Genomic DNA, 14,881 nt, shown 5'->3' on the forward strand with positions numbered 1-14,881 from the left:
ACCACCACTCACTAATACACCATCCACTTCAAGAAGCTTCAGTGGCAGGGACCCACCGTAAAAGGATGCTGAGGACCACAGCAACACGCCTGATCAACCTTAGTCAGGTATCATCTTGCACACTCTTACATGAGAAATTAAAGCATACATATTTGCAAAATGCTACATTTTCACATAGTTGCCCCCAAACATGATTTAATTGAGGGAATGGTTCCTAATGAACCTAATTACTCCAACCAGGCTATAGGGCCTGCTTCTCCCAGAATCATAGAATTATTTATGTTGTAAAAGACATGTAAAAGTCCAGCCATTAACCTAACACTGCCAAGTCCACCAGAACCACTAAAAAGCCCAAATAAAACAGAAAGGAGGATACAACTATGAGAACGGGGGGCTTTTATAGAAAACATCTAAACTTCAGAAGAAATACCTCTTCTGTTGAGATGCACACAAACAAATACTGCCAAAACAAATGCATTTGATCTCCACACTAAACATGCGTCACAGTGCTAATGGGTGAAAAGCTGTGTTCTCTTAATTCACCTGGTTTCCAAACACGGTCTTTTTAAAGTATGTTTAAGGTACATGAACATCATATGAGGAATCCATCTGAGACTCTAGACTTGTCACAGTACTGCAGAAGGAAAAACTAACAAACAAAAAAGTTAAATAGTTTTGGAAGGTCCCTAAAAGTCAACATCACTAAAAGCAAATATAATTCTAACTTCTGCACAATACAGCAGCTGACTTCACTGCATTTCTGCAAAATTCAAAATATAAACGTTTAACAGGATATTTTCAGAGGTATTTCAGCACTGAGTTCCTCTGCTAAAACAGTGTTTTGCTTCAGGCCTAATCCTTCAATTGTATTTTATAAAAGCTGAGAAATAAATTAGAACTCATACATGGAGCTCATACATGAGCTCTCAATTTAAAGCTGCCTCTGGATTCCCATTTAACAGCCATACACATGAAGTGCAAACAGTCTTGATTTTTGATTTGAAAAACAGTCAAGTTAATATGGACCATCCATCCTGGACACAACATTCCACCCTCTTCAGGTAAGTGTTAGAAGAGAGCTCCCTGATCAAGGTAAGCCCATACAAAAACGTGCAGTCTAATCTTCTAAATCAAGTTTTAGACAATAATATTCCAGCTGAGACTGTGTCTAGCAAATTGCATTTAAATGGCCCACAAAAATCCATTTAGTCCTTCACTTGCCAGAAGAGCAATGGGGGGTAGCAAAAACTCATACATTCTCAAGTTTCTAACTGTAATTGATTGATGGGGTAAAGAATCGCCGACAATGTCTGAGACTGAAAAAGGAGTAAAAGGCAGTGTATATTCAAGGCTAAAGAAAACTGTATCCTCAGAAGAGGAGACAGTGTGGAGGCATCAGTGTCCATGCATGCCCACAGTCTACCATGCTTCCTCCTGAGCTATGCTGTAGCCAAACAAACAGTCCCTACAGCATACTCTGTCGTTTACAGAGACAGACATCTGATTTTCGCCAGCTGTCCTTCACTGAAGTACAGAAAGTGAAACCAGAATGAGAGCAACTTAACTGGAGACTGAGCTTCAGTTTCTGCACCAGTACAGCCTCACCTTTGCATCCCTCTCATGTGCATCACTGGTATCTCAAGTTTGAATTTAGGAAGATGTGTGGTCTGCCAGCTAACATCTGCATTCCTCTACACAACAGAAACAGGGTAGTAGTTATCTCTCCAATGCATCACTGAGCGAATACAGTTTGGCTAAGGATACTAATAGATGCTGTCTGTTCTTCACTGGTAGAGAATGTGCAGTTCACCCAGGCACATTTACTAGCATGACAAGCATTTTGTCTCTTTGAAACATAAAATCTCCTTCCACAACTCTACAGATGCTCATAATTTACAATGCGAGGGAGGGTACCATACTTTGGCTATAACTGCATCTCCCACTCCCATTCAAGAGATTTAACTGACATTGCCATAACAGTTTATCTAGACTGAAACACCACATAAGCTATCTCAAGCAGCTTGTTACGCATTTCTTGTACCCATCCTATACAGCATCCTGGTTTGAGGTAAAACAGAACCAAGTTTCTGCTTAGTAATTTTACTTTGCAAGTAAGCCTCTTCTAACTGAACTCTCTGAAATTAACACTGCTTAGTAATTTTACTTTGCAAGTAAGCCTCTTCTAACTGAACTCTCTGAAATTAACAGCATGTTGTGGAGACACTCTTTGCTCTCAGAGACATAAGGCCTGATTATTTGTAATTATGCCTAGAAATGGTATGCAGAGAGGCTCTTACTTACACTTCTTGCTATAACAACCAAGGTCAGCTAACTTTGTTATTTGCTCCATTGGAGGCTTGGAGGAGGAAAAGAACAGAGGGGTCACACCTGTGGGGAGGAGTGGACAGGACAGGTGACCCAAAACTGACCAACAGGGTATTCCATCCCATGTGCCTCATGCTCAGTATAAAAGCCGAGGGATCAAAGGGTCAGCTTTCTTTCATCAATGGCCGGCATCTGAGGAGGACCCTGGCTGTTTGTCTGCCTTTGATACTGATCCGTGCATTCCTGAATCCAGATCTGGGATCCAGTTCCCATCTGTCACTGAGTCCAGTCTGGGACTTTCCCAGTGCCTACAGGTGACATGATCATCATCCTAGGAGCTTGATACGGTTTTGTATATATTATATATATATATTTCGGTAGTTCCTTTTTATTATTTTATTAGTAGTATTTCATTAAAGTAGTTTAGTGCCTTCTAAACTCATAAGTCTCTTTCTCTCTCTCCCTCCTCTCCTTGGAAAGAGAAGTGGGGGAGAGCATGTCTCATTCATTTTCATTGGCCAGTCCAGCCCAAATCACGATATAGACAAACATTGCAGTACTGAAACTTGACAAATATAATGGTTGTAGTAGACAAGATGAAGAGTGTAGTTCACTTGATTGTTCAAACTGATGGCAAGATAACAACGGCTGTCAGATACTTCCTGAGATGGTTTGCTCTTTCAAGTAAGAGTCCTCCTTGACACCTTTTTGTAGTCCTTAGGAATCCATACCTGCCTAAGAAGTACTTTAAATGTCTGCTGCTTTGCTGTAGAGCACCACAGAGCTGGAATGAATCAGTCCCACAGATTTCCTTTCTAGTTGTTTCAAGGCGTTTCAATCAATATTCAGCTTCAACAAGTGTTGTATCAACTGTCTTGCAGAAACAGAAGAGAAGGCATGCTATGCAGAACTGTAAAGACCTAGGTCTGTTTGCAAAGCTGGAAAGCAGGAGCCATGAAAGGCCTTCAGCCTCAAACACGAATTCTACACTCTTCACAGAGATGGGCACTCACTCAAGAAGTCATCTGCCAATAGAAATTCAAGGAACACGAAAAAGCTGTCTGTGACTTGTCAATGCAAGCGAAGAAAGCACATGTCAATGAAAGCGAAGAAAGCACATGTCAATGAAAGCGAAGAAAAATTCACCTGTAATCTTTCGTAGTCCTTCCCACACCATACCTAGGATGCATACATCTCACCACACACAACACATGGCTCATTCATAGGACAGCACACACTGCTATGAATTTACAACACAGCGCTAAACCAAAGGGGAGAATTGGGGCTTTCTGTCCCTGTGATAAACCAGTCTCATGGTGACGAGTGAGATACATTTACCGATCTCTGGGGTGGGCAGGTACTACTGTATCATGGCGAGCAAATACTAGAGCATAGAGTGCTATAAAGGTAAATTTAACTAACAGTTATAAAATGTTATGTAAACACCCCAATGAAAAGACGTAACTGCCACTGCTCGAACAGCATCTAACACAATCAGGCTCCTATTCTTAGCTGGTCCCTAGACGCTACTCTGTACCTGAACAGTATAAAAGCATTCGGTCTTCTAAGCATAGAACTTTACTCATCCCGTAGAAGAGAATGAGTCTTTCTGTTCAGCTGAATCCTCCTACTGTATAAATCTACTGTACATGGGGAAAGAGGCAGCATTAGTAAAAAATCCATACGTACACCCGTTGATAAACGTGCCTTCCAGTAATAGCACTTGTTTCAACAGTCCTTGTTTTTCCCCAACACCACTTCCATGTCTCTGCTCTCACTTGCCTTCACAGAACTCTTATGCTCCTTGGTTATGACATTCAAAATATCTGCCAGATTATACAACAAGCTACATTAAGGCAATTTAAATTGAATTTAAATAATTAAACTGATCCACATTAGTAACTCCTCAGCAGAAAAACTTGGTAGGAAAGTAGTAGTAGCACAGGCTGAGGAAGAAACTACTTCTGCTGTTGTCAAAGCAAGCGTTTGTCAAATCACACTCTTCTAGGGCACAGGAAAACTAGTTTCACATATGAAATTGCCTCCAAGTATAGACTATACAACTCTGCTGCTCTGAACTCTTTCTGAATCTGCACAAGAACGCATAAAAACATATCTTTACTAGAGCATCTGCTGGCCTGCATTTAAGCCTCCTTCACTAATGAATTAATCAGCTGCAAACCAGCAGTGAAGATTTCAGGGTCAATGTTGGTACTCACTGGCTCTATAATGGGCTAGATTAAAAAGATGAATTTTTGACATTAATAAAGGATTATTTTGCATTATCTGATTTGAAAATAAGGAAAAAAGCATGCTTTACTGATTGAAGTAAAACAGAAATTTAAAGCAATTGTTAAGTGCTGACTTCAGAGTTTCCACTATTCCTTCGTCATTTGTTTTTTTGTGTGTTTGGTTCCCCTCCCACTCCCCAGCTGCCACACAGAAGAGTTAAAATGCTTTTTTACATTTCCTAAATTTATTTCATGTCTTGGCAATTCACCTCCTTCAGGTACATCAAAACTTCTGAATCTAAGACTTAAGAGAAACATGAAGTCTACTATTCAGCTTAACTTTCTTTACCATGTATTCATTTATTGTTAAATTTATTGTCCAGACTAAAAAGCAGAGATTCTAACCCAGTTTCTCTCATGATTCACAGATGCCAGATATTCATTCTTGATTTGGGATTATGCATGCCTAACAATAAACTCTTGTGATTTATATGGTCATTTATTACTTACATGAACTGCTTTTCCTCTACAGATTCTAAATTCATAGTCAGAGTTGCCAAACTAGAACTATTCAAAGACCTATGATTTCTTTTAACCATAAGAAATAGAGCCAGAGTGAGAGCAATGAGAGCTCGTAACGTAATTTGTGAAGACAGAAGTTTAAGAAATCAGAATTATTAATTAATAATTACCGAGTCCAACCAACTTATTATGACAGAGTTGAACAGAAATGCTAGTTAAGGGACATGAATTCATCATTTAAAAAAAAGCTTTGAATTTACACCATTGAACTACATATAGATTTAATGATTTCCTCTCAAGCCATTGAAGGCACTCTTGTAAAATATAGGGTAGATATACTTTCAACAGAGCACATCTACTCTCATATAAGGCAGCAGGAAAGGATCAGCATTTCTCTGTTCACAAGCTGGTTAGTACAACTTTGTATTGACACATAAAACATCTCCTTCCCCTGACATTAAAAATCTTGTCCCAGATGATCCCATACTCCAGTAACTGCAGGTGAGATGCGTTGATCTAATTAAGTCTTGTCAACTCTTCATTTCCATAGCTACACTTTTGAAAACTTGTCACAAACAACTCACATTTTCATGGTATTCATAGTATGAAAATAAGAGGCTGAGATTTAACCTAGAACCTACGCCAAAAAGCTTCCATTAAGTATATTCTTCAAAAATAAGTTCAAAATCAGATCGCATCAAATCTTAAGTATAAAAGCCTTTGCTGAAAAAGTAACATGCAAAATTACTCAAACCCCTCTACACTTCTGTTCTGCAGAAGAATCTTAAATCCTTTGTCACAAGCTTAAATCAGAAACTACGGCAGGTAGGAGCGGAAACTGCATACAGAAGTAGAAATGTTTTAATTTCTAGGACGCCGATGGTAGTGTACACAGAAGGAATGAGGAGGAGGGGTTCCTTTCCTGAAAATAGCTAGGATTATGCTGGGGGGCCTGACCTAAATAATGAGTACCAGCTGCCTACCTTCACTGGTAGCTGCATTCTTCTGGGCTTTGGTGGGCGTGTGATCTGTACTTGAACTCACGTCGGATGAGATGCTTGAGCTGCCTTTGCCTGCAAAGGGAGAAAGAGGTGGAGAGAGTAGGAGGGAGAGAGAACAAACATGAGTATCAACAGTGAAGTAGAAAGACCTTCCATATCAGAACCTGGAACAATTCCAGGAAGCTTTAAAGCAGCTGATGTTCATTTTGTACACACTTGGGTAGGAGTTAACTGCATTATAACTTATAGCATGTGCATCTTTACTTGTACTAAGGCTGCAATCAGCCTTCTGTGTCACAGGGGTTCTCATTACGTATTTGCTAAGCTCTATTGTAAATGAAAAGTTTGTGATTAACAACATTAGAAGAACTTCCATGATCAGTTTCCTCATTCAAATACCTCTTACACAGATCAGGACAAATGCACGCTAACCCTCATCAGCACGAAGGGTTAAATTCAAAATCTGTTAAATGAGTTTAGATTTCCATTTTTTTGTGTTCACATCATGTATTCAAGCCACTTGGTCACACAAAAATTAAAGTGAGGTATCTGCTGTTTCCTCCTATACCATGCTCACTGCTTGATGTAATACACCTTTTTAAAACTAACTTCTACAGTTACTGTTCTTCACCTTTCATTTTTTAACTGTAAATCAGAAGCAATGTATGTTTCTTCTCTTATTTTCTTTCTTAAGACTTTTTCCTGCATTTCCTGCATCAATGCCCCCAGACCTATTTTTGGGATGTTAAACCAGGTACAAATTACCACCAGAAGAAATCCAAATACAAAGAAAAAAATAACTCAAATAGATACTACAGAAGAGCAGAGGGGGCTAAAACAAAGTTGTCTTTCTGTTTATCTGTGAGGATCTAAGAATGAGTCATTTATCTTTCCCTTCAGTCATTCTACTCAATCTCAGTAACTACTAACAGGGAATACGCTCTGCTCCGCAGCAGAGGAACCAGACCAACCACCTAATCGGCAGCAAGCGAGATTATTCATTACCTTTCCTCTCTCTAGAATTCTGTTACATTATAAGAAGTTATGTATCCCCACAAACATTGCATTGGTGAAGCCTTTAAAAGCTATGTTAGTTTTTGGACCAAAATTAGGCTGTATGCAGAAGGCTAGCTGACACCATGTTTCTGTCACTTGAATAAACCCATAATCACAGGAATGTTAGTAAGAGACTTTTCTGATCTGTTATTTCAATCAAGCATTCCTTGGGGGTCTGGGTTACAGTATGCCTGGTTTTCATAACATTTAGATGTAAGGAGGAGGTCTGCTTTTTAAAGGTGCCACAACAGAACGAGGATTTAAGTTTTAATGGGAAACGACTGGAGAATGTGCAAACGTAGGTTGCTTCACAACCAAGGTACTGCCACTTAATCCGTCAGCCAGCCCTAGAGAATCATTCTCCACAGAAAGTTGCTTAAGTTAACATGCTCAGATTTGAGAGATAATTGTGGAGTGAAAGGATATTAAAAAGGCCAGAAGGAAGTAAAAAATAGGTGGCTAAGGCTAGTAGTTGGGTGGAGCAAAGTGAAAAAAGTGTATTTTCAGTGATTCACTAACTGCTTTTTACATTCCTTTACGAAGTTAAGCAAACCCAAGAAGCAGTGCCTCTAGAATATCACTCCAATTGCTCTCATGCTGTGACATGAGTTGGAGTAATGGACTGTGGTCTTTATAGAAATGACTGCCCCAAAATAGCTCTCCAGCTAAGGCAACTAGGATTGTGGTAGAAGAAAGGCAGATGAGAAAAGAGAAGGATAAATGTAAAATGTTCTTTCCCAGGAAGATGCCAGAGAACTCAGAACACCTGCAATAGCTGATAATCAAATCATTGGTGACAAAAAAAGTATTTAGATGGTATTGCCACTACCAGCAACTCCTCGTGTACCAAGCACTGCAGAGGCAGAAAACAAACTTCCAAGGAGCATAGGCAATCCTTAACAGATTAATAGAGAGAAAAACACAACCAAAACAAAAAAAGACCATCTGCAAAAAAAAATTATTTCCTCAAAGCAAATAAACAGGATTTCCTCTAAAAAATAAAAAAATCTTTTTTGGGGAAAAGGAAGTCAGTGATACCAAACAACGGTTGTTAGCTGGTCATCTGTGGCATAGGTTGTTTTTGCAGAGTGAATGCTTCCTGTGGCTACATATCTCCCTCATTAACATCAATAATATTTCTATTTACACCACATACAAGCAAGCCTCCAAGAGCACAACAGAAATATTTTACCCACTGTAGGGTGCTGATTTCCAGTACAACCAATAGCAAGATATTATTTACAATTGCACACTTTTGTAGAAACTGAAGTGCCAGATATAAGTCTAGGATATTTACCATTTAAATCTACTTGAACTTTAAAGCATTCTAACTCCTTATGAAAATTTAAAACTAGAAATTAAGAAAAAAGAATTTACTGGGTTACTGGTTTGGTTGGATATCAGTTCTTCCTGCAATTATACTTTTAATATTTTATGAGGTAGAGTCTTCTCTTACTGCATACAGCCCTAAAACAAGCCTTCTCCCTCACTGTCCATTCTGAAACTCTCCATTCAGGTGGTGATGGAGGCAGGAGATGCTTTCCAGTAAAGTTTCAATGTTTTAAATAGTCTAGCAGACACTACATCTATTCCTTCAATGCAAAACAAAGCCATTCACTTCTATAGGCTACATTTGGCTATTGCAGACTCATGTACACATGCAAGAGCTAACATGTAAGAGCATTCAAGCATTCTCCAAACAACTGGGATAATGGTAGAGAGTGCACCCTCAGCAAGTTCCTAGATGATGCAAATCATGGAGGAATGGCTGATACGCCAAGAGGTTGCTGCCACTCAGAGGGACCTCCTCAGGCTAAGAAAAACAGGCTGACAAGAACCTCAGGAAGTAACTTCAACGGAAGGAAATGCCAAGTCCTGCATCTGGGGAGAAATAACCCCATGCCTCAATGCATGATGAGAACTGACCAGCTGGAAAGTATCTTGATAGAGAAAGACCTGGCAATCCAGGTGGACACCAAGTTGAACATGAACCAGTGATGGGCCCTTGTGGCAAAGAAGGCCACTACAGCAGCGTGGGCAGCATTAGGAAGAATGCAGCCAGCAGGTCGAGGGAGAGGATCCTTCCCCACCTCTGCTCAGCACTGGCAAGACACACCTGGAGTGCTGGGCCCAGTTCTGGGCTCCCCAGTACAGAATAGGTAGGGACATACTGAAGAGATTCCAGAGAAAGGCCATGAAGATGAAGGGACTGGAACATCTCTCCTAAGAGGAAAGGCTGAGAGACCTTGGACTGTTCAGACTGGAGAGATCTTACCAATGTATATAAATACCTGAAGGAAGAGTGTGAAGAAGAGGGAGCCAGGCTCTTTTCAGTGGTGCCCAGTGACAGGAAAAGAGGCAATGGGTAAAAATCAAAATATAAGAAGTTACATTTAAACATAGGATTTATTTACTTATTTATTTATTTTACTGTGATGGTCAAGCACTGGAATATGTTGCACAGAGAGGCTGTGGAGTCTCCCTCCTTGGAGATACTCAAAACCTAAGTGGACACGGCCATGTCCTAAGCAGCCTGCTTTAGTTGACCCTGCTTTGAGCACCGAGGTTGGACCAGATGATCCAGAGGTCCCTTCCCACTTCAACAACTCCATAATTTTATAATTCAGGTACCTCTGTGAGGACAGTGTTTTACAGACCAGTAAGCTGTGTTAATCATCCTGTGATTTCAGTGCTTCTATGAAAATTCATTACACAAATGCCTTTCCAACTGACTACACTGTTTTTTACCACACCTTCATTTTTTACCTTTAATAGTAGTAACTCAATAGTAAAGCACTAGATCTTACCACACAACTCACCACAAACTTATATATCCAACACATACCAAAAATAGGTGCAAAAATAGCTCCCAAAGATGTTGCCTTTTTCCCCCTTAGACAGCTTATCTTAATCAAACTCTTTAAGAAAGATCTGCAGACAGCGGCACTAGTAATGAATAACAGCAAAAGTAGTAGCCACCTTCTTTGATCCTTAACATACACTAAGTTAAACACCCAAAACTAAAGAGACATGGAAGTAAGCAGGCCTATCATCCAGGGTTTGTTCTCTGAAAACCACATCAAGAAGGGTCTGAAACAATATGGAACATTTCAACAAAAATGTTTTAAGCAGAAGTTCCAGGTTAGAGGAGACACCATTTAGTCCTCAAGTCAGAAAACACCTGACTTGACAGAGAAGCCTTTTCCTAACCATGCTAGATATTTGGCGCCCACATACTACTTTCAGAAGCGTGTTGCAAGGTAAAGGAAAGAGGCAAATTATGATTTACTATATGGAACTGGTGCTGGCTAACATTCAGCAAGTAGCATGAATTCCCAGGTCTCTCACTCTCACCTGAGCTCGTCTGAGTCAGGGTTCTTCTGCAGTGCTCTTCTCAGGCCATTATGTGCCTGATATGCCACGTAAATTCAGAGACTGACAATTTCCCCAATGCCATAGGAAAACTTGATGTATAGCATAACACTGATCTTCAGAGATCAGGTCATCTCCCCAGTTTAAAAAGTGCACTGAGAAAGTCATAGCAATTAAATACAACCTGACAGAAGTTCTAACTCAATGACAACTAGAAGGATCAAACAGAGGGCAATATTGCAAAGACTACAGAAGTAATGACTGTATTTGATCCTCTGCTTAAACAAATAAAAGGCCTGCCAAATGTTTCCCTAGTTTGACTTGCTATTGTCTTAGCGTTTCCTTCATACATTCAACAGGTTTTTATTTTGAAGCCAGAAGTTTCAATCCAAAAGAAAGCAAACTGTACTATGGTAGTAGGTAGATATGGTGGAAGAAAGCAATTTTCCTACAATACAACATAATTCACACCAGGAGTGAAGGTAACATGGACTTCACCACACCTGCAAAGAATCACATAGCCACACACTTCCAATTCAAATCATGTCTCTGACCTGCCTCTGAAGAAGCAAGGGTATGGATATTTTTTTCCATATACTAGTGCCAAAGCCCTACAACAGTCATAGGAACAAGATTCCAGCCATCTAACCTAGTACGCTATTTCCTACACATTTTATTTTGATCCTGCTGGAAAGAAAATTAGAATAAGGCAAGCATGTAACAGATACTTCCCCTGAACACTGTCTCTACCTCCAGGTCTTTGTAGCCCAAGGAATTTTTTTAGTCATAGATGTCTTTGTACTCAATAGCCCTATAGCCCTATTAAATCCACCTGGTCTATTTTTGAGTCATGACTATTAAAATAATGTGTTCCATTTTCTTTTTATGATAGATGGCTCTACTGACTAAAACATCAGGTTTGTTTGTTTTATAGAAGTGTTTGCATCTCCAGTTTTTCTGTCAGAGCAAATACCTATGTTAATAAAGAGATGCTACAGACTATCCAATAAAACATTTTTAGGAAGTCGTGCATGGAACCAGGTGGTCTTACTCCACATTTCAATATTGCTGCAAAAAAGCAATAGCTTTTCTGAGCTGCTTGTATAGCTAGTTATGATCTTTTTTTCAAAAGCATACTGATTGGAGAAATACTGCTCTAAACACCTCTATCAGTGTATTTCAGGCTGTTAAAAACCTGCAGGACAGAAGTAAGACTAAACACACACAAGGCATCTCAGCCGAATGGAAGCATTTGATAAACACTGGAAAGGAAACAGCATGAACCAGTGAAAAGCAAACTTTGGATTCTGCCAGTCACACTCACTGCTGAGAAGTGTCAGAGATATCACAAGTCAGGACAGAATTTAAACTTACCAAGGGAAGTGCAGTCTATGACTGTCCAAGTCTGAAAAACCATTTTCAGAAGCACATATGCAAAAGCCAGTGTTTATGACTGTATGACTTTCATCTCTTCTGTTGTATTTTGTTATTTTTCTCATTGTTACTGCACATCCAGCCAGCATAAAAAGAGGCTGCTTGAAATTACATGATGCAAGTCATAAGATACACGAGACACTATGTATTGACCTATATGATAGATGAAGGCGTGTCCTGGCAGTGAGTCTCTTTTTCCTTTCACTCTGCTCTGGAATAGTTGTTTTTTTTTTTTTTTTTTTTTTTTTTTTTTTTTTTTTTTTTTTTATTCACAGTACGTTTGCTCTTGGATTCTGGTTTATGGTCATTTTTCTGCTGCGTTTTACATGTGCTTCTAAGATCTTATACAAACAGGCTGACTTCTTATATGCCACTCTGGAAAATAACAGCACTATTACTCTTGACATCAAGTTTTAATCCAGTGACACCTGCCTTCAGCAGGCAGTGATAGTTACCTCAGGAGTTAATGAACAGTAGGAACAAATGCACTGTTTGCCATGCTGAAGTGAAACATTACACAAAACGCCAAAACAGAAAACCAAACCATAATAAGTCAGAAAAAAGAGCAAAAAGCAGTGAAGTCCAGAATAATAAGAGCCATTAATCTTTTTAATTGTGCAAAAGCATTATATTGCAATGACTTTGATGAAAAGTCTGAAAATTTTCTTAAGCCATCAATTTTTGTACAAATTACATTAGTCAAATTCAACTTCTCAACATGAAAAGGGCATATACATATGGCTTTTCTACCAGATGATCATTACTTTTTCTTTTATATCTTCAGACAAGATGTTTTTTTTAATCAGATATATGCCAACTACATCAAGAAGAAATCCAGAAAAACCCCAATCCAAACCTCAAAGCATCAGAGATCATGCAAGAGGAAAGAAAAATCTCTTTTCCTTCTCCTGTTTCCATGACACACATTATGCTGGTCCAACTCTCCAAAACCTCAAACATATCTCTTTACAATCTGCACCTCCAGAGACTGCAGACTCCTAGTATGTTTCTAAGTATCCCCATGGAAATCAGCAGCCCACTGTGATACATGAGGATATACGGCATCCTTTAAAGGTGCAATATATCAATTCATTTATCCAAAGTAAAAGCAAACTTGGACTACACACTTCAGACAAACATTCTCCCTGGACTTCACATTTTTACCAATGGAAATTATATGTCATAAAACTGGTTTCCATTTATTAACTCTTAACTGCTAAGCAAACTACCACTGATTTAAAGTTGAAGCTACCTACCTACAAATGTTGTCACTCATTGAACTGCTTTCAGGATGGGATATATGTTAATTTACAAGTCCATGTTGTCCTTCTGCCCTAGAATCTTGGAGAAACAGGGTTCTCAAGTGATTTTTTTTCTTTTTTTTTTTCCAAATCAAATTAAAACACATGCCAACATAACACAGACAGGCTACAAATTTCATTCCACCCAACATTTGTCAGGATGCGATAAAACAAACAGTAATCTGCACAAACTCCAGCCCTGAGGGGAAAGGAAATAAACTGAATGTTTCACAGGAAGGTACTGAAGATTGAAGAGGTTCTAGATAGAATGGCTATTCTATCTAGTATGGCACTTCAGGACAATATTTCTTAACATTTTTCATAATGTAAAAATTCTTGTAAAGAATGCATTATTTTGTATTTTTAAATCATAACTCCAACTTCCAGGTTGATTTGAGAGTGAAAATTGGCATAACCTAGCTATGAAATAGTATACTTAGTTCTGCAGCATCTCCAAGTTTTAAGCTAAATTTCAACCCAGGCCACATAGGCCAGTTCAACCTCTGTTGTTCTGCCAGTCACTGCCTTCCTCACCTTTCCACGCGTCACAGCGCGCTAACAACATCTCCTGCAAACCCTGACAGAACATCATGAGTGTGCCTAAAGTAACTCTTCTAGGGAGTCAGTCAGCTTACTCATTTTTAATATCTTTTAGGAATTTGGCCCAGGTGTTGGCCATGGGGTGCTGCGGGGCCGCCCCTGTGTTGCCGGGCCGGGGCTGCCCCGTGCCGGACACAGCCGGTTCCAGCCGGCTCCAACGGCCCCAGCGCAGGGCACAGCTGAGCCCCTCAGCCACGGGCGGGCGCCGCGGGGAAAGCCTGGCTCAGAAAGGGCAAAACGCTGCCCGGCAGCCAGGGCTGAGGGAAACCGGGTGAGAAACAGCCCTGCGAGCCCCGAGGGGAGAGCGGCAGGAGGGGAGGAGGGGCTCCGGGCGCCCCCGCGGAGATGCCCCCGCGGCCCCGGCAGAGACCTCTGCGAAAGGCCCGATGGAGCAGGGAAAAGCGTGAGGAGGACGGAGCAGCGGAGAGGAGCTGTTACGGACTGAGTAGAGCCCGGCTTTTGTCTTTGTTTCTCACCATCTTTCTCTGTTTTTAATTGGCAATACATAAAACTAATCATCCCCAAGCTGAGTCGGTTTTGCCTGTGACAGCAGTTGGTCAGTGATCTCCTTGTATTTATCTCACCCCACAAGCGTTTCCATCTTATTTTCTTCCTCTGTCCTGTTGAGGCGGGGGGAGTGAGAGAGCGACTGCATGGGCATGTGGCAGCCAGCCAAGGTCAACCCACCACAGCAGCCTACCAAGAACCAACCAAGAACTTCACTCTCCAAGCTCTACAATTCAATTTTGGGGAAAAATTTTAACTGGAGTCTTGGCTGGAAGGATTCTGATACGTGATGTAACCTTCCATATAAAGAGAGACCAAAAATTGCATTTAAGCCTCATGACGCTCATTTGAATAAAGGAATTAGGAAGAGCAACTTTCCTATAGTACTGGCATTTAGGTCATAAAAAATTATATACGATAGATGAAATGCCTGGGAGGTGATATTGTAGCCCATTCTTTGGGTGCAGGTGCCCCGGTGCCAGCAGCAGGGCGGGCCCCTGTGTTGCCGGGCCGGGGCTGCCCCGTGCCGGAC

At 40.3% G+C, this 14,881-nt stretch overlaps 1 protein-coding gene across 1 annotated transcript in view; it reads right to left on the minus strand.

The window, feature by feature from the left end:
- Positions 1-14,881, minus strand: part of FBXL7 (F-box and leucine rich repeat protein 7) — a 201,007-nt gene that overhangs the window by 145,637 nt on the left and 40,489 nt on the right. The window contains exon 2 of the mRNA XM_063326128.1: positions 6,062-6,151. Within this exon, the coding sequence (XP_063182198.1) occupies positions 6,062-6,151 (90 nt within the window). The remainder of the gene's footprint in view (positions 1-6,061; positions 6,152-14,881) is intronic.

This window comes from Chroicocephalus ridibundus, chromosome 2 (genome assembly GCF_963924245.1).
Source record: "Chroicocephalus ridibundus chromosome 2, bChrRid1.1, whole genome shotgun sequence".
Taxonomy (NCBI): Eukaryota; Metazoa; Chordata; class Aves; order Charadriiformes; family Laridae; genus Chroicocephalus; species Chroicocephalus ridibundus.